Below are 26,074 nucleotides of genomic sequence, written 5' to 3'. Positions count from 1 at the left end.
ACCATGTGGGATAGCACCATCCTCCACAGAGGGGATGCAGCACAATACATCTGCCGGGCCTTTTGCACACGTTTGTACAATGCTGCCATCTACAGATGCTTAGAAACACCTAGGATTGTAACCAAACCTCACCCAAGATGAAAAGAGATTTTCAGCACTGACACAAGTGGCTTCAAACCCTCAATTTGGCTTAAGCGGAGTCTGCAGTGTTAAGCATGTACTAAAGGAATTTTGAGACAATCACACCTTTAAGAGAGCTAGCTCCTTCTAGAAGACTTCCCGTACCCCACGTAAGCAAAAACTCAAGAGATGCCATCAGAGTGGGATGGGTGGCTGCTGGTCAGCCACCCGCCACCCCTGGCACTTCCTTCTTAGCCATGCCTGCTGCAGGCCTCCGCGAACATGCAGAACATGCAGTGAGCACTTCTGCCTCTCCATGTTTTACGCAAGCGCTTAGCGAGTCAGAGGCAGCTCAGGTTAGGTCCTACGCAGCCAGGCCAAACACACAGCCCTTCCACAAGGGCCCCACAAGCTAGATTTACCTTCAGTTGCACTGGAGGGAAGTCTGATGACATCTACACAACAGCCTCAACTGCCGAGCCTCTCTGCCACAGCCAAAGATGTGAGCCACTCTCACCTACGCCCCGGGCAGGAATAGAGCACCAAGAAACAGTCCACATGACACTGAAGTATAGACAAGACAAAGTGCAGTTTTTAAAAGGAAGATTTATTTGACAAGTTTCACTTAGCGCAATACACCTAAAAGGAAATCACAATACAATGAAAGATTTAAATCAAGGCCTCAGAATTTCATACAAACACCAAGACCAAAATCCTAAAGTATTGGTATTGCGTCTCAAATTTCCCCCATTAACTTAAAAAAAAAAAAAAAAAAAAACTTACGTGCCTTAGAGGTTATTAAATGAAACTAGAATTAACAAACATGCCAAATGTTTTCACTTTTAATTGTAGACACAGCTCCTATATTGAGTTTTACAAAAAAAAGGCATGTCTTTCAACATGCATCCAAACAGTGTTCAATGTAATGTGGTATAAGAGCAACATTTAACATAATTCAACTGCTTTAACCTAAATACACTTACTGCTTAAGTACATCCTACTATATAACTAGAGAAAAGCTGAAAATTGTTTAACAGTTATAGTTTACTCGGTTGTTACATCCTAGATGAAAGTCTGTGTTCAAAAATACTGAACCTTAAGTCTTTAAAACAATCCTGATTTCCACTTAGAGTAAGCATAAATCACAAGCTTGTATTGCAAAACTGTTAAACTTTTTTCTTTAAAAAATGTTGACCAAGAGTCTGTGATCAGGATCAATTACATTCCCCATCCACCACTCATACTGGACATGCTAGACATCCCTCCCATTCCGTTCACTCCCATAGATGCACGGCTTCCACTACTGTAGTAGCTGCTGTTCACTGCTCCTTGGCTGCCTGCAAAGAGATCAATATTACAAGTCAGGAGAATTATCAGATTATCAGTCAAATAAAATATAGCATTCCAAGAAAAAGTTTAAAAAGTATACGAGTACAAATGGCTGCTGTCCAAGTGGCGAGAAGCATGTTTGGGAAAGGGGACTCCCGACTCCAAACAAGTCTCAATTAACCCCTTTTCTCTGCAGTACCAACTTGCCAGACTCTCGTGCTACCATTTAATTGGATGCTTCAGGATCAACATAGAAAATTAAGTTTAAAGGAAAACTAGTGTTTTTCAAAAATTGCAAAATTACTTCATGTTGTTTTTAAAGCTAAACAAGGCATTTTAAAAAAAAAATTTTACCATAAACATTCACAATGTGTCCATCGAATGGCATATATGAATAGGGAGGACAGGGGCAGTCTCTTGCTTTTCCTATTCATGGTGGGCAGGAAGTGAGACAACAAAAGTTGGACTAAAGGCAACTCACTGTGCCCAAAATGGCAGCCTCCATGGAGTTAAGTCAGAGCCATTGACTGCTATAGAAATAGTGTTATTACAACATATCAGTATTTGCTATTGGGAATTTAAATTATATTTTTTGAGAAAATATTTACCTATGCAATGTTTGATTGAAAATCACTGGAGTTTTCCTGTAAAACTTGGTCTGCAAAAGGATTTTGTAGGGTAAGACTATAATACCAAAATCACCATTCTTTAGACCAATTGAAAAAAAAAATCAAATAAAAGCAATCCTAGGATAAAACTGACTAGTAAATACGGTCCTGAACCCAACCACCATTCTACTTTATAAAATTCTCCCTCCATCTAAAATGGATTTAATGCTAACGAAAAGACAGAAAAAAAAAAAAAAGATGAACAATTTTTTTAATAAATGGAGGCAGATGTTTTCTGGCTCGACATTATTCCAAGTTGCAATGACTAAATTTATACAACACTTCCCCCTCCCAAAGATTGGTTCTGAAAATTAAGCTATTAAAAGAACAAGTTACATTTGGATCAAAAGCATATTATTTATTAACCCCAATTTCACCAAAAAGAAGCCTGCATATTCCCCCAACTAAAGAAACCTGCCTAAAACTTATCTCAAGTATACAGAAAAACACACTTACCATATCCACTCATGCTGCTCTGGCCGCCATAGCCGCCTCCATAACCACCACTCAGCTGCTGACTGGCTGGGCCACCATAACTGGACTGGTTTGCTGTTAAGTTAAGAGAACATTAGAACCTTGTGCCATATGTAATGTGGTACCTGGTGGTACCGAGCTTGTAATTCTAAATCTATGATTTTCCAGTTTTGATTTTATATTACTATAATCCTCTGTCTCCTTCTGCCTATTGCCTATGACCAAAACTACCTATCCATCGTATGAACTAGTCAAACATTTATAAACCAAAAGGCCAACAGTATGCACATCAGCAGGACTAAATGCACATGATTCCATAAAGTAGAGGCATTTTGAGAAGACCTTAAGATACTGCTTAACTGGATTTAGTGGGGTTTTACCCCATAATTTATACAGTAAGGTTATATGAATACACAGGTATAACTGAACACCTAATTATGCCCAACTATGCCCAAGAATTTATTGATCCTGTGCTTTTTAATTTTAGACTTATACTTCATAAAGACAACCGAGCTAGTTTCTGCCATCCCCTCCCCCAAAAGTACTTAAAACTAGTCATCTAAACAGTTTTTACATTAACTCACAAGGATTTAAATAAGCCAGACAAAATTCAAATTGAAAACTCTTTGCCTAACTTAATTATGCTAAACTCATTAAAATATAAATTAACTTAACTTATATAATCGACTTATATAGATATGTTTTGGTTTTTAAAAAAACTAACGATATTTACACAAGCCCATGCCTCCCATCATTTGGCTACCATAAGCACCACCGCTTGCTCCTGCTGTAGAATTCAAGAAGAGTTCTACATATCTGTGTTCTGAAATGAGAGAAAAGGCATACAAGGTTAGCTTAAAAAAAAGACACTAAAGTGATATTTACACAAACCCATGCCTCCTAGCATTTGGCTACCGTAAGCACCACCGCTTGCTCCTGCTGTAGAATTCAAGAAGAGTTCTACATATCTGTGTTCTGAAATGAGAAAAAAAAAAGTTTGAAAGTGTTTGTTGGTGAAAGAAAGAGAGAGAAGCACTTTTAAGTTCTTAAACAAATAGATCTGTGAACTTCAAATACTTTTGGTAAAAAAAAAAAAGTCTAGCTGCTTCTCAGGCAATTGGACTATGCACATTTCAAAAACCAGTTTTGATTTAAACATTCATCTAAATTAAGTCAATTAAGGCTATAATTCAATTCAAGTCCATGTTCTCATCACAAACCCCTTCCAATCCCACTAAACCCACATATTTTAAACACAAACCAAAGAACTAACTCATTATCAGACCGAATTTCTCATACATCCCTACTATTTCTCTATCACAAACACTGGTCACTCAACCATCTGTAGAGACCCCCGGCCAAGACACTTAAATCTCACTTACGCATATTTGCTTTGTCTTTTGACATAGCTGCCACAGCATCTTCGTGAGTTGCAAACTCGACATCTGCTTCACCGGTTACTCTGCCATCAGGACCAATTTCAATGTGTACTCTCACAGGGTTCAGCGGTGAAAAAAACTAAATATAAGTATTTCAGAGAATAAGTCAAATCTCTATTGTTAGAAAACACAAATTTATAGCGTACTGTTTCACTTAGACTAAGAACCAAGTTTTTAATGCTCTCCTGAAATAGACAACCTGTAAATTTATCTTACACTTACATTATAAATGTCGTTCTCAGTAGCTCTGTAAGGTAATCCCCGCATGTGTACACAATGTCCTGTTGTGCTCTGGAAAGTAGAGCCACCATCCCCATATCTGTGATCAGACATTCCTGAAAAACAATAATTGAGGTCTAGATGGACAAGAGTGTAAGTATCCTTTAGTTGAGAAATTCAATTCTTACCTTACCTCTTCCAAATCTATCTGACCCAAATCCATAGCCATCATTATATCCATTATAATCATCATAGCCTCCATAACCTGGAAGACAAGAAGTACAATCAATCAAATGAAAACAGTTACACAAACAACAGACCTTGTGATATCTGCATATTGACGTACCTCCTCCATAAGCACCACGTCTCATCCGTTCAAAGCCAGCTCCCCTGCCAATGCTGTTATACCCTCTGCCAGCTCCAGGTCTGTCATAGGGACCTGGCCGCTGCATGGCCATAAGCTTTCGTGGTGGATCATAGTGAGTTCTAACTTCAGCTCGACTGCTCTTAAAGATTTCGATATACCTAAAGCATTGTTCACGAAGGAAAGGGATGGGGAAGGGAGAAAAAACATTAGTTCATTTCATACAGGTATTTAGTTACACAAGAAAACAATGTAGTCATAGCCATGAAACTGACTAATATTTAAAGCCAGATTTCTTATATTTGCATAGGCAATGACCAGAAATTCACTCAATTGTAAGATTTAATGTAAATTGTATTTATAGATTATAACTCACTCCTCTGAGGCAGAGAGCCCAACCTTAGGGGTAGAGAGGAGTACTACAAATAAATGTTTTAGGAGGGAAAGAATTCCACTCAACTTTCAACATTTCAGGTCTTAAATCCATTGGCATCATGTATAGCAAGTGGGCTAAAAAGCCAGCCTCCACCAACAGTCTAGCCCACACTACACATTTTCTTTCGCCAATAATACCCCAGGCCTATGCTTTTAGTAGAAATCAGCATAGGTAAGCGCATGCTTCAATGAAAAATAGTCACAAGCAAAGAGAATAAAACCTTTTGTGACAATTTCTTGAAAGCTATGCTTATTAATACATATGCAGAATATTTATACAGCAAGAAAAAGTTTGTTGCATTTCAACTTTAAAAACAAGATCAGAAAGTATCACATTTTCTTATGGTAATATTAATTTACTAGGTGGGTGTTATTACAGCTAAAGCCAGGTTTGCATTAACATTTTTTAAAGCCATAGTCTCTCAACTCTATTTATTAGAATTAGGAATCTTGGAATCTTACAGTATCGTAAGGGAGACCAAATTAACTGGGGACAATTTTAAAACCTAAACTTTAATCTGAATGCTTTATGGGACTTTAATATAGGGAATTTGAAAATTGTGGCAAAACATCAATTGGGACTAGAAAATAGGTTTCTTTCTTCTAAGCAGAGAGAATATGGATTTAATTGTTTACCATAAGAAAAGTGACAAATCCAACCAACCATCCATCCCCACCTGTGCCCTATTCTTTCCTTGTGTTTCTTTAGAGCCTTTTCAGCTATTTCCTGTGAAGCAAACTGCACGAAGGCCTCCCCCGTACTCCTCCCCTGGAAGTCCACCGGCAATGTTATCCCATTTGGCACGATTTCCAACCCTTCAACCCAAGGACAAATAACCCCAGTAGGGGGGCAATATTAACATCACAAGCCCAGAAATGATTCTTCTTATAGCTTTAAATAAACCAGAATTTTAACTTTAGGTGAACGGTATTCTTTCAACAAGTACTTTTTTACATATGCATTGTAATATGAAGTTCCATTATTACAAAGTATAACTCAATTCTTAACACACCCCATGGCACAGTATGTAAGAAAAAAACTTGAACACAGGATGCATTAAGAATTCAACAATTAACACTCTAATCTATGCAAATTAATGTTGAGAATTACACAAGAATTTAATAAAGTTTCAAGCATTAAATACAACAGTTACTATACTTAAAACACCTTTTACCTCAATTTATATTTCAATGTTCTAAGTTAGTGGAACTTCAACTTTTAAAAAAAATTACACATTTAAAACATTTCATATACAAATTGAAACATTGCTTAAGTCATATAATTGACAAACATACAATCTAAACTTTTCAACAAACAACTGATCTACACAGCACAATCATGCACTCTTATGCTCTAACAGTAGTATGATTCACTTCTGGAAATTCCGTCTATGAAAAATCCTTTCCGTGGATACATTCCCAAGCTTACAAAAAGGGCTTAAAGCACTTTCCTAGAAGATATGAAATTATGTTCATATTTAACGTTGACAGATAGCATTCAATTCTCACCAATTTAGACAAAAACAATCAAAGCAGACTTGATTTCAAGAATTCTGGCAAAATATTAGGACTTGATACATATCTAAGTCAAGATTTTCATACATACTATACTGAACCATGAAAGGATTTCTTAATTCCACTTATCACATGAGTATTAAAATAGTACTTAAAATATATGATCTAACATTCTTCTACACATGCAATTTTACCAGCTCTTCAGCATAAAAACATTCAAATACTTTAGGCCCAGAACAGTTTCAAAATACTTTCTGTATTTCAGACAATGAGACTACATTCAAACTACTCTTACATTAGATTTTAATTAAGTTCATAATTCCCTAGCTACAACAACCAGTTGCTTCCGTATTTTTTTTTCCCCACTAAGAGTTAGGCCATTAGAGACGTTTCTGGGCCCATGACCCAATTTGTCTTAAAACATAGGCACTTGCCATAAATCACAACAACCTAACTCAAACTAATCTAATGTTAAGGGATCTTACCTTTAACTCGAAGTACTTTGCTGAACAGCATTGTGAGGAAGTAGTTAAGCTGTTGAGGACAATCCTCAAAGATCTACTCTGAACTACAATACTAAATATAGGCAAAGTTAGCATTTTCAAAGTACTTAATTTCCACCTTTAAGATGGGCTTAAATTATTTGAAGGTCTCCAGGAAGAAGAAAACATTTAATTCACCTGTATATACTCACACCTGTTTAAATATCTAAGCTACTCAACTTTAAGGTCTATTAAATCACATGTTGCCAGAAGCTAGCCAGAACTCACTGCTCAGCAACAAACACAACTACATACCTGAGAAGAACTGAACAATTTCTTCCTTGCTACATCCAAAGGGGAGTCCTCTAAGCCGTACAAAGCCATCATTGGCCGTGTCAGGACTATTTGGACCAGTATGCTTCAACACCCAATCCATTTCAACGTTGTTTGACTTGAATACTGAAAGAGGTGCTTAGAATTAGTCAATTTTGGAAAGTCAGAGAACAAAGTTCAGACTTCCTGGGTCTTTAGATAATCTAGGAAGAGCTGCCATAAACTCCCTTAGATGACCATTTCCATGCGGTCAAATACCTAAAATTCAGAAGGGGTAAGATAGAGCTCTATGTGTTTAATGTTTTTATTTACTGTTACTAGGGCAACATAAATCAAACCTTCAACATATCTGTGTCCCATAGTTTCTCTGTCTTTTTTCAGGGCCAATTTGACTTCATCTTCTGATTCAAGTTCAACAAAAGCCTCGCCACTCGGTCTGCCTTCTCTGGTGTAGATGAAACGAATACCTTGAGCCCCATTTTGAATTTTGCAGTCTGGAAAGAAAACAACCGTTAATACAGAATTTAAAACTAAAAACAAAAAAAAAACCAAAAAAAAAAAAACCACCTCTGGGTGATACAGATGAAACGCCTATTCATGCTCCGCTACAAACAGAGCTTTTACAAGCCTAGAATGAGCAATATTACCAAATCCCAGAGCCGCTTTCTACAACTTAAGCCGTTAACTTCTCCCAAACTTCCTTACTCCCTAGATTATACATTACATTACCTCAAGAAAACCCAAAATCCAAACAGTTTAACAAAATTGATTTCCAAGTCTTCTCCATTGAACATCCTTTGAAACCCCTCATAAAATAAGTCTGGACTTTGATTTTATGGCATTTTCTGGGTACTGTTTCAAGTTTTGGTCCAGGGCACTTGGTTTTACCTTACTAGCAGCAACATTACAATTTCTCCTGTGAATCCAAATTTGCAGGGCCAATACTCACCTAAGTGGGGATCAATGTTAGCAAGCTAAAATGCTCCAAGTTGCACAGCTGAAGCCAAACTCAGTCTTGCTCACCGCAAGGTGGCTTCCAGTGTACTTGGTTCTCGTTTTACAGGTCGTTTTCCGTTACCCAGGCTAAATTCAGACAGTAAGTCAATACTACAAGTGTCCTTCCAAAACCTGTAAATTTCTTCCAAATATATCTTTATCAGCCTAAACTCACACTAGCAATGAGAACAAGGACATTCTAGTAGAAATTATTCAGAAAACCTACATACTGGAAAAGAGCTACACAGACAAGTAAATTTCCCTGGGCTTCAGTGTCCTCAACTGTAAAGTGAGCCAGATCAAGAACTACAATGAGCAAGAACTCGTCACAATTACCAAATCTTGATTTGGAAAATTGTCTGAAATTAACAAGTGACATTTTAACTTTCTGAAGTCAAATACCCTGCTTCAAGAACATACCAAAATTGGGAGTAAGTTGTTACACTTCAAGGTTTTGCAAAATGTTAGTACTGTTTGCCCAGCAACTGGGCAATTTTCTCAAGATGAAGAGAGAAATCCCATTTATCCTTTCGAAAAGATAGCCGTAGAAGACTAGTGCTTAAACGTAGGTGAAGCAAACAAAAAAAAAAAAAAAAAAAATCAGCCAGAGAGGCCGCACTCCCCCCAAGAGGACTCGGAGGGCGGGCGGGGCTTTCGCAATTTCCATTGCGTAACAGCGGCCGGCGGGGCGCGAGCAGCCCAGAGGGAACGGCTGCCGCCCGCGCCCCGCCAGGGGGCGCCCCAGGGCCGGCCCGCCCCGCCCTGGCCCGACCGCCTCACGGCCCGCCTGCCCGTCCGCCGGCTCCGGCCCCGAACTCCCGCCTCCGCTTCAAACTCACCAGAAAAAAAACGCTGCACTTCGTCTGCTGAGCAAGACCAAGGCAAGCCCCGGACCTTCACCACGAATCCCTCTCCGCCTTCGGTGCCCAACATCATTGTCTCTTAGTGGGTCCTGGCGTCCAAACAGACTGCAAGGCGAGGGATGAACGTCAGAACAGGGAAATGTTAAAATTCAACAGCCCTCCGCCCTCGAGGCGCCCGACGGTCCGCGGCGCCCGAGTATGAGGCGAGCCCGTGCAGACGCCCGAAACCCAGCAATTCCAACACCAACACCTCTTTGGCCAACGGCCGGGAGCCCGAAGCCGCTGTGGGCACCACGTACCGGTGCCCCAAGCCGAGGGGGCCCTGGCCTAGCGCCAGCGTGCAGGCAAGGAAATGGCGGCGGCCGCTTCCGCTCCGCCTCCTCCGACATCTCACACAATAGAGTCGACGCGGCCTGCAGGCCTCGGCGGCCCCGCCGCTACTCGGCGAATTACTTCTGGCTTCTAGTTGCAGCCCGCACCTTGCCAGGGCCCCACAGGCACTACCGAGGGCTAGGGATAAGCAGTCCTCGAAAAAATGACATCCTCGGGGGCCACTGGGTAGCAAACACAGAGCGACACTCACCTACCTGAACACACGACTTCGGCGTGGCTGAGAAGAAATGGCCAGCGGGCGCCTGCGCAACCTAAATAAGGCCCTTTGAACAAGCTCTGCGCACGCGCAGCTAGGTGCCCGCACCGCCCCCTTGCGTCACACAGAGCTCAGACGCATGCGTAATTTCATGAACCGGCCTCCCTCTAGGCAGCATATGATTGTGCGCACGCGTTTTGGGCTCATTCCCCCTCCCACCTCCATAAACCCGCCGGGCTTTCTTGCGCCTGCGCCATTCAGCGGTTATTGAACTTCGAGCCTCTGCCGTTTATGATTTAGTTTCATGCGCATGCGTCTTCCTTCAAACAGTTCTGTCCCCTTACCCGCCAGAGTGGGGGAGGGGAATGGCGGCAATCCGTTCCCTGTAGTAATCATATGAAAGGCCGTCCCGAGATCTGGGGTGTGGTGCGGTGGCTACGTTCCTACCCCTACTCTAGCCTATTATCCGCGCTCCGGGCTGACCTGAAGGGACAGCCGCTCCCCGCCCTGGCGCCGCCTATACCCGTTTTCTCCCTAGAACCAGCCTATGACCACCTGGGCCTCTCCTGGGGGCTGCGACACTGGAAGCATGTCCAAGGCTTATGTGCCTCCACTCCCCTTACCTGCCACCGTCGGGCCTGAGGCCCGGGCCCGCGCGGGGTCTCCTGCGCGTGCCTCAGTCCCGTACCTGGCTTTTGCCCTAACGAACTCGCACCCCCGCGACCCTCCCCCCCTTCCCCCCCCCCCCCTGCGGCGCCCAGTAGACAGGCCCTGAACGCCGCGGGCGCTGCCACGAGAAAGGGTGGCCGGAAGCCGTGTCCCACTGCACTTCATCAGCGCTGGACTCGGCTCTCCTGAGCAGGTTCCTGCTTAATTCTTCCAAGGATAAGTGGGTACTATTAAGTCCCTTTCCCCGGTGGAGACGCCGGGTCACCCCATGTGAGCATATGGCACAAGATGAGTGGTGTTCCTGGTCCCCACCAGCACTGCAGGGAACTTACCTGCCTGTCCTCTCCACCTCAGACCTACGGACGCAGGCCATAAACAAGTTAGCAATGAGGTAGTGTTGGACAGTTAGTGAAGGCCTCTCTGAATGCCACCATGAAAGGATTTGGGCGAAATCCTTGGGCGAAAGTTTGTTCCTGCCCAAGTGTAATAATCTGGAAGCCGCATCCAGTTTTGACAGGTTTGAGAAAACTAGAGAAAGATTAATCAATGGAGTAAAGGGGGACAATGATCCAAGATAGGATCCCAGAGGTAGGGTGATCCTGACGGGCCATTTAGGTCTTGGCAAGGGTGTTAACTCCAAGTGCAAGGGGAAGGCATGAGCAGATCTTCAACAGGGAGCAATACAAGCTGTTGGTAAAGGAAAATTCCATGGCTAGGAGTGAGAGGGACACAGAAAACAGGCAGGGTGAATAATGCTGCCTGCCCTCAAATGAAAACAGAGCTAGAGGAAATGGCATTTTGGCTGAAGTCACCAAGACGTGGGACTCCCAAATCTTCCAGACAGGAGGTCTGTTTCTGGGTGGTTCACAAGTAAGGAAAACTTTTTTTTTTGCTTTTGAGATTTTTTTAAATGTTTTACTTATTTTTGAGATAGAAAGAGAGCATAAGCAGGGGAGGGGCAGAGAGAAAGGGAGACACAGAATCTGAAGCAGGCTCCAGGCTCAGCTGTCAGCACAGAGCCTGACGCGGGGCTCGAACTCACAGAGTGTGAGATCATGACCTGAGCTGAAGTCGGACGCGGACACTTAACCCACTGAGCCACCCAGGCGCCCCATTTCTTTTGCTTTTGGATGCTCTCTCCAGGATATCACAAAGACACTTCCCAGAGGTTTCTTATAATTTTTTGTTTTAATTAAGGTATAATTAACATCCGGAGGTGTCGTCTTAACAGGTTACAGCGTTTGAGAGTTCAGGTCTTATTAAATGACCAAAGAACACTGGTTTATGATCAGATGAGGGAAAACCCCTGATCTCCTTGGTAGTGCATTTAAAAAAATCATGTTTCTACCTTTTAACAATATGGCCACCCTTCTAAGATGTTTATTTTTCCTAGTTTTTTTCCTACAGTTTCCTGTGATTTTCTCCCATAATAAGAATGTGGGTGCCTGGATGGCTTAGTCAGTGGAGCATGCAACTTTTGATCTTGGCATTGTGGGTTTGAGCCCCACATAAGGTGTAGAGGTACTTAAAAATCCTTTAAAAAAATCAATGTAATGTATCATTATCACAGAAAGACTTGATCATTTCTGTAGGGTAAATTTCTAGAAGTAAAATTATTTAATGAAAGGATCTGAGTCTTTTGAAGGCCCCTAATAAAGGCTATAGCACTTGACAAATCCTCTCTGTGGTATGTGAGGGTTTCATATCCCTTGTTTTGCTGGCACTGAAAATTTCCTTTCCACTAATCTTTGGTGATGTAACACTGAGAAAAACCATATCTCTAATTTGCACCTGTTTGATTACTAGTGAGGTAGAATAAATTTTATACATTTATAGCCAACTCCCTCTTACGTAAATTGGCAGTTTGATTGCTTTCTCCAGTGATCTTGTGGTCTTTTTAAGGCGATTAACCCTTGGTCACAGCTGCCCCAAATATCTTTCTGTTCACTTACCTTTTGCTTGTTATAGTTTTAATAAGAAATAAGGAAGTTTTGGGGCACCTGGGTGGCTCAGTCAGTTAAGCATCTGACTCTTGATATCAGTTCAGGTCTTGATCTTATACTTCATCAGATCAGATGGAGCCCTAGGTGGGCTGTGCATTTACAGTGCGGAGACTGCTTGGGATTCTCTCAAAAATAAATAAACTTTAAAAAAAAAAAGAAATAAGGAAGTTTTTAATTTTGATGAAGTCAAAGCCATGGATACTTTCTTTTATCTTTAAGCTTAGAAAGCCCTTTCCCACACAGAGATAAAGCATGCATTTATTCATCGTCTATATCTTTCATCAATTCTAAAATAATATCTTTTCACAGTTTAACCTCTCTAATATAGGGATGTGTTTTAAAAACCAGTGGCATGTTATAGTTTACTCGGCAGCATTTTTTTAGTAGTACATAAATAGTGTGTCTTAAAATTAATGACATCATAGTTTTAATAGAAACTGGTATATTCCACTTAATTTTTGTGATGACACATTGCAGCCATTAAAATTATGTTTTTATGGATGTGTTGATATTGTGAAGAAATGTGTGTGATATAATTGTATGTGGGAAAAGAGCAGATTACAAAATTAATAAGTGGTATATGGACCATGTAAAACTATATTAACGTTACATTAAAACACTGTGGCCAAAGAAATACAAATTAAAGTAAAAAACAATGCAACACCTTTCACCACTAATTTTCAAAGTAATGACTGTTAAAAAGAGTAATAATATGGGGCACCTGGGTGGCTCAATCAGTTAAGCATCCAACACCTGATCTCCGCTCAGGTGGTGATCTCAGAGTTTGTGAGTTCCAGCCCCTCATCCGGCTCCTCGCGGACAGTGTGGAGCCTGCTTGAGATTCCTCTCTCTCTGCCCCTCCTACATGCTCTCTCTCTCTCTTTTTCTAAACAAACAAATACTATTTTAAAAAAGAGTAATAATAGAGCTGGAAAGGGAAAGAATGCAGGGAGACGCCATGCACATGCATTGCACTGCTGTTGGAATGTAAATTGGTACAGTCTGCCTGAAGGACTATTGGCAATATATATTCAAAGTCTTGAAAATATATGTCCCTTAGTGTGCCTGAGTGGCTCAGTAGGTTGAGCATCCAACTCTTGGTTTCAGCTCAGGTCATGATCTCATTGTTCTGGGATCGAGCCCATATTAGGCTCTGTGCTGACAGTGTGGAGCCTGCTTGGGATTCTGTCTCCCTCTCTCTGCCCTCCCTGCCATCTCTCTCTCTCAAAATAAATAAATAAACTTAAAATATATTTTTTTCAGCTGTCTCAGTCGGTAGAGCACGGGACTCTTGATGTTGGGGTGGTGAGTTTGAGCCCACTGTTGGGCGTAGAGCTTACTTTTATAAAAAATTATAAGAATGTTTATTGCAGCCTGAAATGGGGAAATCATAGAAAATAACTTTAAATGTCTATTGTTGTGTTGAATAAATTGTGGTATAGCTTTACCATACATTCTTACTTGGAGTGATATCACCTCCTAAGGGTGGCAAAAATTAGTTCTTGAGTGTGGGGGAAAGGCAAATACAATCTTTGCTACTACCATGCTTTATGGCCACCTAAAAAGATATACCATATGTCTATGCTATTAACATTTCATGTGGGGAGGCATTAGGGGGAAAACTGTCCAAAAAGTTTCCTTTGGGTGACAATCATGAAAAAAGAAATTGAGAAAAACTTATCTCTATAATAGAATACTCCACAATGATTAAAAATGGTGATTTAGGAGTATATTTTTGAAAAGACGTTTACAATACTTGTTACGTGAAAAGCAATTCATGAAGCAATAATAGTACAGCTCAGTTTTCTGAAATATGTATAACTACACACGTGTATAGAATGTGTGTGTGTGTGTATGTATATACACACATACAAGGTATAATCTAAAATGTTTATAGGGACTTTGGATGGTGCCGGCGTGGGTGAATTGTCTTGTTTTGTTTTGTTTCTCGGTATTTTTCATCGTTTTAATGCTCAACACTTAACTATTTGCAGATGCAAAACTTTACAATTCTCTTAGTGGTTAGATTGAGAACGTCAGGACACGCGTTTCTCCCCATCGTCTTGGAATCTCAGCACCAGCAGCCTCCCGAACGTGCTTGCGGGCAGGGACCACACTTTGGAGCTGGACACTCAGACAGCCACGCGGGCGCAGTGGGTAGAGCCGGGGACTAGGGTCCCAAGCGCATCCCCACCTCCACGCTGCCTGGCTTTGCCCCTCCAGCTGCGCGATCCCGATTGTATTACAGGAGATCGCCTCTCCCACACTTCGTGAAGACTCCGAAACTATTCCAACCACCGTGAACTCGTATATTTGGAGCAGTATAAACAAAGGCGGAGGCGGAGCGTCCCAGGGGAGGAGCCTGGCTCTCCCAAAGGAGGGGGGTCCGCCGCAGAGCGAGGCTGGGAAAAGGGGATCCTAACACGCCCCCTTCGGTTGGCTCAGCGCACCTCCTTCCAGGCGGAATGCGACAACCATTGGTTTTGAACTTTTTAGGTATTGACCCTGGTCTCCCAAGGCTTTAGCCTGGTCACTCACTGTGGTTGAATCCTGCAGCCAGGTGTTCAAAGTGTACTGATGGCTAACGTTATTCCTTATGTTTAAAATTTTTTTGTTGTGGTAAAATATACCTAACAAAAAAGTTACCCTTTTAGCCATTTTTAAGTGTACAACTGAATGGGATTAAATACATTCACAATGTTGTGCAAATATCACGACTATCTTTCTCCAGAACATTTTCATCTTCTCCAACTGAAATACTACCATTTAAGCACTGACTCCCCCAGTCCCCAGTGACCTCTATTCTGTCTCTGGAAATTTGCCTATTCTAGGTACCTGACATAAGTGGAATCGTAGAATATTTTTTGTGTATGGTTATTTAACTCAACACAATAGTTTCAAGGTCTATCCATTAGAATAGACCTTATCAGAATTTCCTTTCTTTCTAAAACAAATGTTGTTATATGTATATACTACATCTTGTTTATCTGTTAATCCATTAATGGACATTTGAGTTGGTCCCACCTTTTAACTCTTGTGAATAGTGCTGCTTTGAACGTTGGGGGTAAAAGTATCTGTTTCATACAGATCTGGGTATCTGTATATACCCAGGAGTGGAATTGCTGGATCCTGTGTCATTCTATGTTTATCTTTTTTAAGGACCACCAAACTGTTTTCCACAGAGACTGAGATATTTTACATCACCGCCGGCAATGCACAAGGCTTCCAATTTCTCCACATCTTCAGCAACACTAGTTATTTCCTAGTTGTTTTTGGTTTTAGTTTTTTACAGTAGCTGTCAAGGAGTGTGATGTGGTGTCTCCCCGTGGTGTTCATTTGCATTTCTCTAATGAACATCTCTGAAGATGTTGAGCATCTTTCTATATGCTTCGGGGCCATTTGTAGATCTCCTTTGGAGAAATGTGTGTTTAAGTTCCTTTTCTATTTTTCATTTGGTGGTAGTTGTTGTTGTTTTGTCTGAGTTTTAAGGATTTTTTATATATTCTGGATATTAATCCCTTATCGAGTATATGATTTGCAAATACTCTCTCTCATTCTGTGGGTTGTCCCTTACATTTTTGAGTCTTTGTAATGTGATTTTCCTTTCTGAAGGTTCCTTGACCCGTTGCTTACTAGCTTCTCACATATACATCCATTTCATGCATTCAATCCACCCAGACAACGTTCCAGTACATTTCATATACCATGCTCTTGCCTGAGCACTGGAGGCATAATCACAGGAGAAAAGATCCCTGTCCTGGAAGAGCTTGCAGTTTAGTGGGGGAGGTGAACAAAAAACGAATGATTATGCAACTCAGCCAATGACTACAGATCCTGACAAGTGCTGTGCAGGACAGCAAGAGCCCCTGACATAATGTGAGGTTGGAGGAAGTTGCTGAGAAAGTGGCACTCACACTGGGATTTGACAGATGAGAGGGCCTGGTTAGGGCAGAGTGATTTGGCCAAAGCAACCCAGCTTTGAGGCTGGGGGGCCTGAAGCCAGACATGGTTCTACTGGCAGTGGGAAACCACTGAAGGCTCAAGCTGCACAGTGGAATGACCCATTTTATTTTCTCAAGGATTATTCTTGCTGCTGTGCTGCCAATAGTTTGAGAAAGGAACCCTCCTTCCTCCCCGTCCCCCACCTGACATTCGCCACATCCTGCCTGGCACCCACAGGCAGGCACCGCTCTGGCCCAGGCTCTGTCATCCCTCCATCATCTGATGAACACGGTTGATCTCCTGGGCTATCCTCTTGTCCTCTGCCTGGTCACCCTCAACCCCAGAGTGATTTCCTTTTGTCCTGCTAACAGCTTTACTGAGATATAATTCACATACCAGACAGGTTTTTTTGTTGTTGTTGTTTTGTTTTTTATTTCAGTGTAATCACTGAGTTCTGCCACCATCACCACATTCTTTTTATTTTTTTTATTTTTTAAGTTTATTTATTTATTTATTTTTGAGAGAGAGGAGGGCAGGGCAGGGGGAGAGAGAGGAGGGCAGGGCAGGGGTTGAGAGAGAGAGAGAGAGGGAGAGAGAGAATCCCAAGCAAGCTCCACACTGTTAGTACAGAACCCAAGGTGGGGCTCAAACTCACTGTGAGATCATGACCTGAGCCGAAACCGGGAGTCAGATGCTTAACCGACTGAGCCACCCAGGCGCCCCACTATCACCACGTTCTAAGTTTAGAACATTTTCATCACCCACAAAAAGAAACCCCTAACCAATTATCAGTCTGGAGCAGTCTTTGAAAACTACAAGTGAGATCATATAACTCACCCGCTTTGAATCTTTCATGGCTCTCAACGAGGTCCTGCATGATGTGACTCCTGTGTGCCTCCCATCTTCTTCTCATGGCCTCTTCACCCCCTTCCTTATGCTCCAGCCATGCTGACCTCCTTTCTGCTCTTTTCTATCGCAGGCCTTTGCAAATGGGGATTCCTCCACCCAGAGCACTGTCCCTCAAATGCTCTCATCACCAGCTCCCTCTCTGGGTCTCTGTCCATCAAATTCCTCTATTCAAATCTTTCATACCTTTTCTACACCCTATGATCATCTTGTTTATTTACGTGATTACTGTTTCTTGGCTTTTCCCCCACACTACAATGTTGCTTATATTGCTAGCACTGGGACAGAGTGCCTGGCATGTAATAGGCATCAACAAGTAAGTGTTGGATGAGAAAAGGATTAAAGAGAAGAGGGGAAAGGACACAGGAAGGTCAGTGTCCTGGAGGGACAAAGGCACCATTCACTGAGATGGGGAGAGGGGAGAGCTGGAGGCAGGCAGAAAGGAGGGGACGTGTCAGTAGATCCATTTTGAATGTATTAAATTTGAGATGCTTCCAAGATATCCAAGTGGAGGTGTCATACAAGCAGCTGGAGTCCTATGAGTCTAAAGCCAACAAGAGTAGTCTAAGCTGGATATAAAAATCTGAATGTCACTGGATATGGATGATATTTAAAGCCTCAGGGATGAATAAGGGGCTTACCCTTGAGAAGAAACACTTAGGGATTCCAACATCAGGCATCACACAAATTATAGACTGGGAGGTTGTGTCAAAGAAAGAAAAAACAAGAAAGAGGGGCACCTGGGTGGCTCTATTGGTTGAGCATTGACTTTGGCTCAGGTCATGATCTCACAGTTTGTGAGTTCGAGCCCTGCATTGGGCTCTCTGCTGTCAGGGCAGAGCCAGCTTCAAATCCTCTGTCCCCCCCCCTCTCTCTCTCTGCACCTCCCCCACTTGTGCTCTCTCTTTCAAAATAAATATTTAATTTTTTAAATTTCTTTTTTAATGTTTATTTATTTTTGAAAGAGAGAGACAGACAAGACAGAGAAACAGAGAGAGACACAACACAAGCAGGGGAGGGGCAGAGGGAGAGGGAGACACAGAATCCGAAGCAGAGGCTCCAGGCTCTGAGCTGTCAGCACAGAGCCCAACACGGGGCTCAAACTCATAAACCATGAGATCATGACCTGAGCTGAAGTTAGACGCTTAACCAACTGAGCCACCAAGGCGCCCTTGAAATAAACATAAGAAAGAGAGAAAGAAAGAAAGAAAGAAAGAAAGAAAGAAAGAAAGAAAGAAAGAAAAAGAAGAAAGAAAAGGGGAGGGAGGAAGGAGGGACAGGGAGTACAGTCCACAGCATCAAATTCTAGTGAGAGGACTCAGAAGATAGGGGAACTGAGGCCCTGGAATTTGGCAACATGGAAGTCACTAGTGCCTTTAGCAAGAGCAGGTTAGGTCAAATTAAAGGGGTGGAAACCAGAGCACAGTGCAGAGAAAAGTCAGGGAGGGCACATACAATACCAGCATACTCTTCCTAGAACACAATATAATGAATTTGTGTTGGTTTGAGCTACTAAGTTTGTGGTTGTTTGCTATAGCAGTAACAGGAAAGTCATTCAGGGCGTATTCTAGGAAACAAAAAGGATAATTCCTTGTCTTGTAAATCAAGGAGAAAAATCTTGTGATTATATCCATGGATACTCAGAAAGGCACTTGATGAGAAGAAAGAGAGAAAAAGAGAGAAAGGAAGAAAGAAAGACATTTGAAAGAATTCTCTATCTTTTCCTCATAAGGGCATAAATTTAAAAAGAATAGAAGAAATATACTTAAATGTAATAAAGACTATTTACCAGAACCCAAAATTGTAAAGGAAACTTAAATCAATCAATCAATCAAACTAAATGGATATATCAAAGTTGTTTCTACTAAAATCTGGATCAAGACAGGGGTTATCACTCCTCTTTAAGATTGTTTTGGAAGTTCTAGGTAGACAATGCCGTTCTAACTGGTTTAAATGATTTTATTTTTTTTAAGTAATCTCTGCGTCCAACGTGGGGCTCAAACTCACAACCCTGAGATCAAGAGTTGCATGCTCTACCAACTGTGCCAGCCAAGTGCTCCTAGAACTGGTTTAAATTAAAGTTCAACTGGGGGGCCCTGGGTGTCTCAGTCAGTTGAATGTCTGACTCCTGATATTGGCTCAGGTCATGATCTCACAGTTCATGGGATTGAGCCCTGAGTCAGTCTCTGTGCTAACAGTGTGGAGCCTGCTTGACATTCTCTGTCTCTGTCTCTCTCTCTCTCCATCTCTCTCTCTCTCAAAAAAAGAAAAAATTCTAGGGGTGCCTGGGTGGTGCAGTTGGTTAAGCAGCTGACTTTAGCTAAGGTCATGATCTCACAGTCCGTGATTTCGAGCCCCACGTTGGGCTCTGTGCTGACTGCTCAGAGCCTGGATCCTGCTTCAAATTCTATGTCTCCCTCTCTCCCTCTGCTCCTCCCCTGCTTGTGTTCTATCTCTCTCTGTCTCTCAAAAATAAATAAATGTTAAAAAAATTCCATAATAAATATTTAAATATAAAACAATGTATTAGAAAACAGAATAAAAAAATTTGAAAAGAGAAAACAATAACATTTACATAACTGGAGTAGAAATTGCTGAGTATTAAGCCTGGAAACCGGAAAGCCAAAAGGAAAAAATATATTTGACTGCGCACAAATTTTAAATTTTCCTAGAAAAAGATATAAGAAAATATAGAAAGCAAATGATAAACTGAGAAAATATTTATAAAATATGTGAAAGACAAAGAGTCAAAAGCCCTAATATGCAATTGAGACCGGAAACCATAAAATTCTTAGAAGAAAACAGGCCATAATTTCTTTGACACGGGCCATAGAAATATTTTTCTGGATATGTCTCCTCAGGTAAGAGAAACAAAATCAAAATGTAACTATTGCAACTACACCAAAATAAAAAGGTTTTGCAGGGGCACCTGGCTGGGTCAGTCAGTGGATCATGCAACTCTTCACCTCACGGTTGTGAGTTTGAGCCCCATGTTGGGTGTAGAGACTTCTTAAAAAATAAAATAAAGGGGCGCTTGGGTGACTCAGTCGCTTAAGCGTCCAACTTCGGCTCAGGTCGAGATCTCACGGTTTGTGAGTATGAGCCCCGCATCGGGCTCTGTGCTGACAGCTCAGAGCATGGAGCCTGCTTCGGATTTTGTGTCTCCCTCTCTCTCTCTGCCCCTCTCCCACTCACGCTCTCTCTCTCTCTCTGTCTCTCAAAAATAAATAAATGTTAAAATTTTTTTAATTAAAAATAAATAAAAATAAAATAAAATCTTAAATAAAATAAAGTAAAATCTAAACAAAACAAAACTTTTGCACAGTGAGGGACACCATCAACAAAGTGACAAGGCAACCTACCAAATGGGAGAATATACTTGCAAACGATATATTCAATGAGGAGTTAACATCCAAAATTTATAAAGAACTTATAAACCCATCACCAAAATCATCATCATCATCATCATCATCATCCAATTAAAAAATGGCCAGAGGCCCTCAATAGACATTTTTTAAAGAAGACATACAAACAGGTGACAAACACATGCGAAGATACTCAACCATACTCATCATCAGGGAAATGCAAATTCAGAACTGCAATGAGCTATCACCTCACACCTGTCAGAATAAAAAAGACAAGAAACACGTGCTGGCAAGGATGTGGAGAAAAAGGAACCCATGCACTGTTGGTAGAAATGGATATTGGCACAGCCACCATGGAAAACAGTTTGGAGTTTCTTCAAAATTAAAAATAGAATTGCCACATGTTGCAGTAATCCCACTACTCGGTATTATCCCAAAGAAAACAAAACACTAGTTCAATATGACATATGCATCTCTATGTTTATTGTAGCTTTATTTAAAATAGCCAAGATATGAAAGCAACCCAAGTGTCCATTGATAGATAAATGGATAAAGAAGAGTGAGATAAATACATAAATAGATAGGTAATGGAGTACTATATTACGCAGCCATACAAAATAATGAAATCTTGCCACTTGTGACAACATGGTTGGACCTGAAGGGCATAATGCTAGGTGAAATAAACCAGAGGTAGACAAATACCATATGATTTCACTCATATGTAGGATTTAAGGAACAAAGGAACAAGCAAAGGAAAAAAAAAGACACAAAAAAGAAAGACTCTTAAATACAGAGAACAAAATAGTGGTTATCAGAGGGCAGAAATGTGGAGGATGGGAGAAATAGATAAAAGGGACTATACTTTTTAAAAAATTTTATTTATTTTGAGAGAGTGAAAGAGCAAGCATGTGCATGAGCAGGTGAGGGGCTGAGAGAAAGAGGGTAAGAGAGAATCCCAAGCAGGCTCCACTCTCAAAACATTGATATCATGACTTGAGCTGAAGTCAAGAGTGGGACACTTAACTGAGTGAGCCACCCAGGCACCCCAAATTAGAATATACTTATCATTTGGCTCAGGTCATGATCCCGGGGTCATGGGATCAAGCCCCATGTCAGGCTCCACACTAAGCATGGAGCCTGCTTGGGATTCTCTTTCTCTTTCTCTCTCTCTCTTCCTCTGCCCCCTCCCCTGCTTGATTTCTTGCTCTCTAAAAATAAAAAAAAAATTTTTTAAAAAGAATATACTTATCACTATGAGCTCTGAGTAATGTATAAAATTGTTGAATCATAAAAAAATAAATATGAAAGGCAAAGAGTTAAAATCCTTAGTATGCAATTGTACCTACATTTTTTAACAGACCAGTAAGAAAACAAGACATATAAATGACTCAAATCTTATGAATAGGGCTCAACCTCACAAGTAGTCAGAGAAATGCAAACTAAAGCAGCAGTAAGATTGGCTACAATTAAAGAGGGGTTCATATCCAAACTATAACACAATCTGTTTTTTTTTTTTTTAAGTTCATCCATTTTGAGAGATAGAGTGCATGTGTGCCCAAGCAGGGGAGGGGCAGAGAGAGAGGGAGGGAAAGAGAGAATCCCAAGCAGGCTCCAGGCTGTCAGCGTGGAGCCTGACACAGGGCTGGAACCCACAAACCATGAGATCATGACCCGAGCCGAAATCAAGAGTTGGATGCTCAACCAACTGAGCCATCCAGGTGCCCCTTCAAAAAGTCTTGAAAACCAGAAAGATGTTTTCACTTTGTTAAATTTGAGGCCATTCGGCAGCAAGACTTCAACCTGATCTAATATGAGGCTATTTGCAGTCTTAAGTCACTTTGCTTGGTGAGAATATTTTTTATATTCTGCAGAACCATTAACTAATGCATTTGATTAGGAAGTGCTGCCTCAGAGCCTGCTGGGGGTGTCATATAATTTCCTAAAATCCAAAAAGTACCGCATTCTGAAACACATGTAAGGAGTTTAAGTGCTCATAGCTCTATAATCTGCAGGCCTGGCAGGGAGGCTGAGTGAGGAAGCATGCATTGACTGATTTTCAAACGTTAAAACAACCTTGCATTCCTGGAATAAATCCTACTCTGTCATGATGTGTTATCTTTTTACATTAACGTTGGGTTTGATTTGCTAATATTTGATAAGGATGTTTAAGTCTACGTTAACCTGGCCTATTGGTCTGTAACTTTCTTTTGTAATCTCTTTGCCAGCTTTCTGTCCTGGGTGGTGCTGGCCTCAGAAAAGGAACTGAGTGGCCAGTGTTCACCCCTCCTCTATTCTCTGTGTTTGTATGAGACACCATCTGGGCTTGGATCTTTCTTTTGGGGAAGATTTGGGTAACAAATTCAATTTCTTGGGGCGCCTGGGTGGCTCAGTCGGTTAAGTGTCCAACTTCGGCTCAGGTCATGATCTCAAGGCTCATGAGTTCGAGCCCCGTGTCAGGCTCTGTGCTGACAGCTCAGAGCCTGGAGCCTGCTTTGGGTTCTGTCTCCCTCTCTCTCTACCCCTCCCCCACTCACATTCTGTCTCTGTCTCTCAAAAATAAATAAACGTACAAAAATAAATAAAAAAAACAAGTTCCATTACTTTTCCTTTGTTTCTTTTTTACAGCAAGCCACAAGGCAAGACAGATATCTACCCCTGTGATGCAGGTCAGAACTTGTGTCAGGTGCTCAGCCCCAGACACCAAGCACAGGGTGATGGCTCTGCTGAGGTTGGCTTAGCCAGTTCAGGCCTGATCCCCACACCTGGGTGAGGGGCTTCCTCTGCAAGGGTGAAACCCAAACAGTCAGTGTTCTTTGTGGCCCTGGGCTAGTATGAAAGATAAAGCGAAGCCTGTGGCCATGAAGCCGGAAACAGCGATTACGCAGGCTTGCGCAGGGGGAAAGGAAGAAAATTTGAAAGTTGGAAGACCTGGAAGACTAAAATAAATCCGGAGAGATCATCACCATTACAGAGCAAGTTTGCTGTTTCCCATTAGCAGGGATAGGGCTCAGAGCAGGGGGCGCTGGCAAGTCGAAAACAAAGTTAGTTTTTTCCCATTAGAGTCCTATGAAGAAGTTTGTGCACATTACCCCACTGTGCCCACCGTCTCCCCTTACACACGTGTTGGTACAGATGGCGATGTTGAGTGAAGCCTGCAACCACTCCTGACCAGCCATTCGTGAATATGAAACAGAAAAACAAACAAGATAGGGAGGAGGCTTGACTAACAGGACAGGGAGAACTCCAACAGGGAGGGACAGGTTCTCACCAGAGTGGTGTGGGATGGCCGGAAGCCTCCAGAGAGTCCATTTCCAGCCTACAGCTCCAGGGCTGCAGTGCAGACGAGCACAATGAACAGGCCAGCTCTGCCAGAAGAGCCGTGACCTTGGAGTCCAGGTCAGAGCAGACAAGCTCACACCATGGTCAGCTCAGTCTGAATGTCCTCGACTTGAGGACACCTTGACCTGCCATTCATTGTTCAAGAATAAATCCTAGGGGCGCCTGGGTGGCTCAGTCAGTTGAGTGTCTGACTTCATCTCAGGTCATGATCTTGAGATTCATGAGTTCAAGCCCTGCATCAGGCTCTGTGCTGACAGCTCCAAGCCTGGAGCCTGCTTTGGAATCTCCCTCCCTCTCTGCCCCTACCCTGCTCACACTTTGTCTCTCTCTCAAAAATAAAGAAACATTAAAAAAATTAAAAATAAAGAATAAATTCTAGATTCACAGGGCTTACAGTCTTAAAGGGAATAATCCACCTTCCTGCCTGTTTGCTAGGTGGCATGTACTATTTCAGAAAGGAGTTAGGATGCATTAGTCAGGATGGGCTGGGTTATGCTGCAGTAGCAACTCCAAGTCTCAGGGGCTTAACGAGACAAAGTTGGTTTCTCACTGCTCAGACGGACACGCCTATCTTAGGTCAGGGAGGCTCTACTCCATCTTGCTTCCCTCAAGGACTCAGGCTGGTGGTGTCTCTACCATCCAGAACCAACACTGTGGCACCCAGAGGCTTCCACCCAGAAGAGACACAAATAGTTCTGTCAACAGCTCCTTAACCAAATAAGTCACATGGCCAAACTGTTCTTCAAGAGGCTGGAGAAATGAAACTTTCCCATCGTCCTGGAAAAGGAACTAGAAATCTCAATGAACAAGAGGAGAGACCGCCCACTCTAGGTGGGGTGTCCCTGTTTATATACAGACATCAAAGAGGAAATGCCTCTTGCAGTAAACATGGAGCACCTGCTTGGTGGCACCGATAAGTTTCAGTTCACCTTTGAAGGATTCACCTCAGTCAGGTGACAGTCCTCAGTCAGGACTGGCCACATCCCCAGAGAGATTGGCCTCCTCCATAATGCCCACACTGCACTAAGGCCCTTCCTTCCCTTCTCACCTTCCATGTCCTTTCTCTGGGTTTTGCCCAGTCATGGCTGACTCTGTCAAGTGATAAGACCTAGTCATTGGGCCCTAGAATTTGACAAATAATCATTTTATTATTTTTTAAAGTGTATTTATCTTTTTTAAAATATTTTATTTATTTTTAAGACAGAGAGAGACAGAGCATGAGTGGGCAGAGAGAGAGGGAGACACAGAATCGGAAACAGGCTCCAGGCTCCAAGCTGTCAGCACAGAGCCTGATGCGGGGCTTGAACTCACAAACTGTGAGATCATGACCTGAGCCGAAGTCGGATGCTCAACCGACTGAGCCACCCAGGCGCCCCAAAGTGTATGTATCTTGAGAGAGAGTGTGTGTGCACACAAGTGGGGGAAGGGCAGACCGAAGGGAGAGAAAGAATCCCAAGCAGGCTCCCCACTGTCAGCACAGAGCCCGATATGGGGCTCGAACCCACGAACTGTGAGATTATAACCTGAGCCGAAAAATTAAGAGTCAGACGTTTAACTGAATGAGTCACCCAGGCACCCCCGACAAATAATTATTTTAGAGTTGTGTTATTAGTGAGTCAAGGGGGAGTCTGGGTAACGTTAAGACTTCTCTGTGGCCCTGGGCTAGTATGAAAGATAAAGTGAAGCCTGTGGTCAAGCCCAAGGGCTGGACAGAGTCACTCTCAGTGGGAGGGAGGGAGCTGGAGGAACTTCCCAACAGAGCAGAAAGAACCACTGTTGGGAGGGGCAGTCAGGAGCTGGGGGGCTGGGTTTGGGTAGGTGAAGAGGGAGGGAAAGCATGCAGGTTCAGGCAGCTGGGTTCAAGGACTATTTCAGAGTCAGACCCCCACCTGGTTGCTCCACCATCTCTGTTGTTGGGGCCTCTCAGCAGTCCCAATTCTCCAAGGAAGAAGCTCAGAGATGTGCACAGAGACCCAGCAATTGGGCAGAGCAGAAGTGGGACTCCAGGTCACGTCCAAAGCCAG

The 26,074-nt window shown here is 42.3% G+C and overlaps 1 protein-coding gene across 6 annotated transcripts; it reads right to left on the bottom strand.

Moving 5' to 3' along the window:
• Nucleotides 1-706: 706 nt before the first annotated feature.
• HNRNPH1 (heterogeneous nuclear ribonucleoprotein H1) lies at nt 707-9,975 on the bottom strand. Of its 6 annotated transcripts, XM_015066343.3 has the most exons (14): nt 9,825-9,975; nt 9,214-9,342; nt 7,717-7,872; nt 7,361-7,504; nt 5,726-5,864; nt 4,596-4,774; nt 4,443-4,514; nt 4,253-4,386; nt 3,974-4,109; nt 3,507-3,566; nt 3,325-3,414; nt 2,574-2,666; nt 2,058-2,107; nt 707-1,457 (listed from the first exon to the last, which is right to left on the bottom strand). In XM_015066343.3, exons 2-13 carry the CDS (start codon nt 9,308-9,310, stop codon nt 2,058-2,060), a joined length of 1,350 nt encoding a protein of 449 aa, XP_014921829.1. In that variant the 5' UTR covers nt 9,311-9,342; nt 9,825-9,975; the 3' UTR covers nt 707-1,457. The 6 variants fall into 6 exon arrangements, with proteins under 6 accessions (XP_014921829.1, XP_026932734.1, XP_014921803.1 ...); XM_027076933.2 differs by lacking the exon at nt 3,325-3,414 and having other exon boundaries at nt 3,477-3,566; XM_015066317.3 differs by lacking the exon at nt 2,058-2,107.
• Between the last annotated feature and the right edge of the window lie 16,099 nt (nt 9,976-26,074).

The sequence above is a fragment of the Acinonyx jubatus genome, chromosome A1 (assembly GCF_027475565.1).
Source record: "Acinonyx jubatus isolate Ajub_Pintada_27869175 chromosome A1, VMU_Ajub_asm_v1.0, whole genome shotgun sequence".
NCBI classification, from domain to species: domain Eukaryota; kingdom Metazoa; phylum Chordata; class Mammalia; order Carnivora; family Felidae; genus Acinonyx; species Acinonyx jubatus.
Note: the sequence above shows the minus strand (reverse complement) of the source record. Positions and strands in the feature narration are given on the sequence as shown.

Excerpts from the sequence above, each read along its gene's own strand:
- HNRNPH1 (XM_015066317.3), bottom strand. The coding sequence starts at position 9,310 with ATGATGTTGGGCACCGAAGGCGGAGAGGGATTCGTGGTGAAGGTCCGG. Across the intron at positions 7,873-9,213 it reads AGTGCAGCGTTTTTTTTCTG|ACTGCAAAATTCAAAATGGG; the intron begins GTGAGTTTGAAG and ends TTTTCTTTCCAG. Across the intron at positions 4,110-4,252 it reads CTGAGAACGACATTTATAAT|TTTTTTTCACCGCTGAACCC; the intron begins GTAAGTGTAAGA and ends ACTTATATTTAG.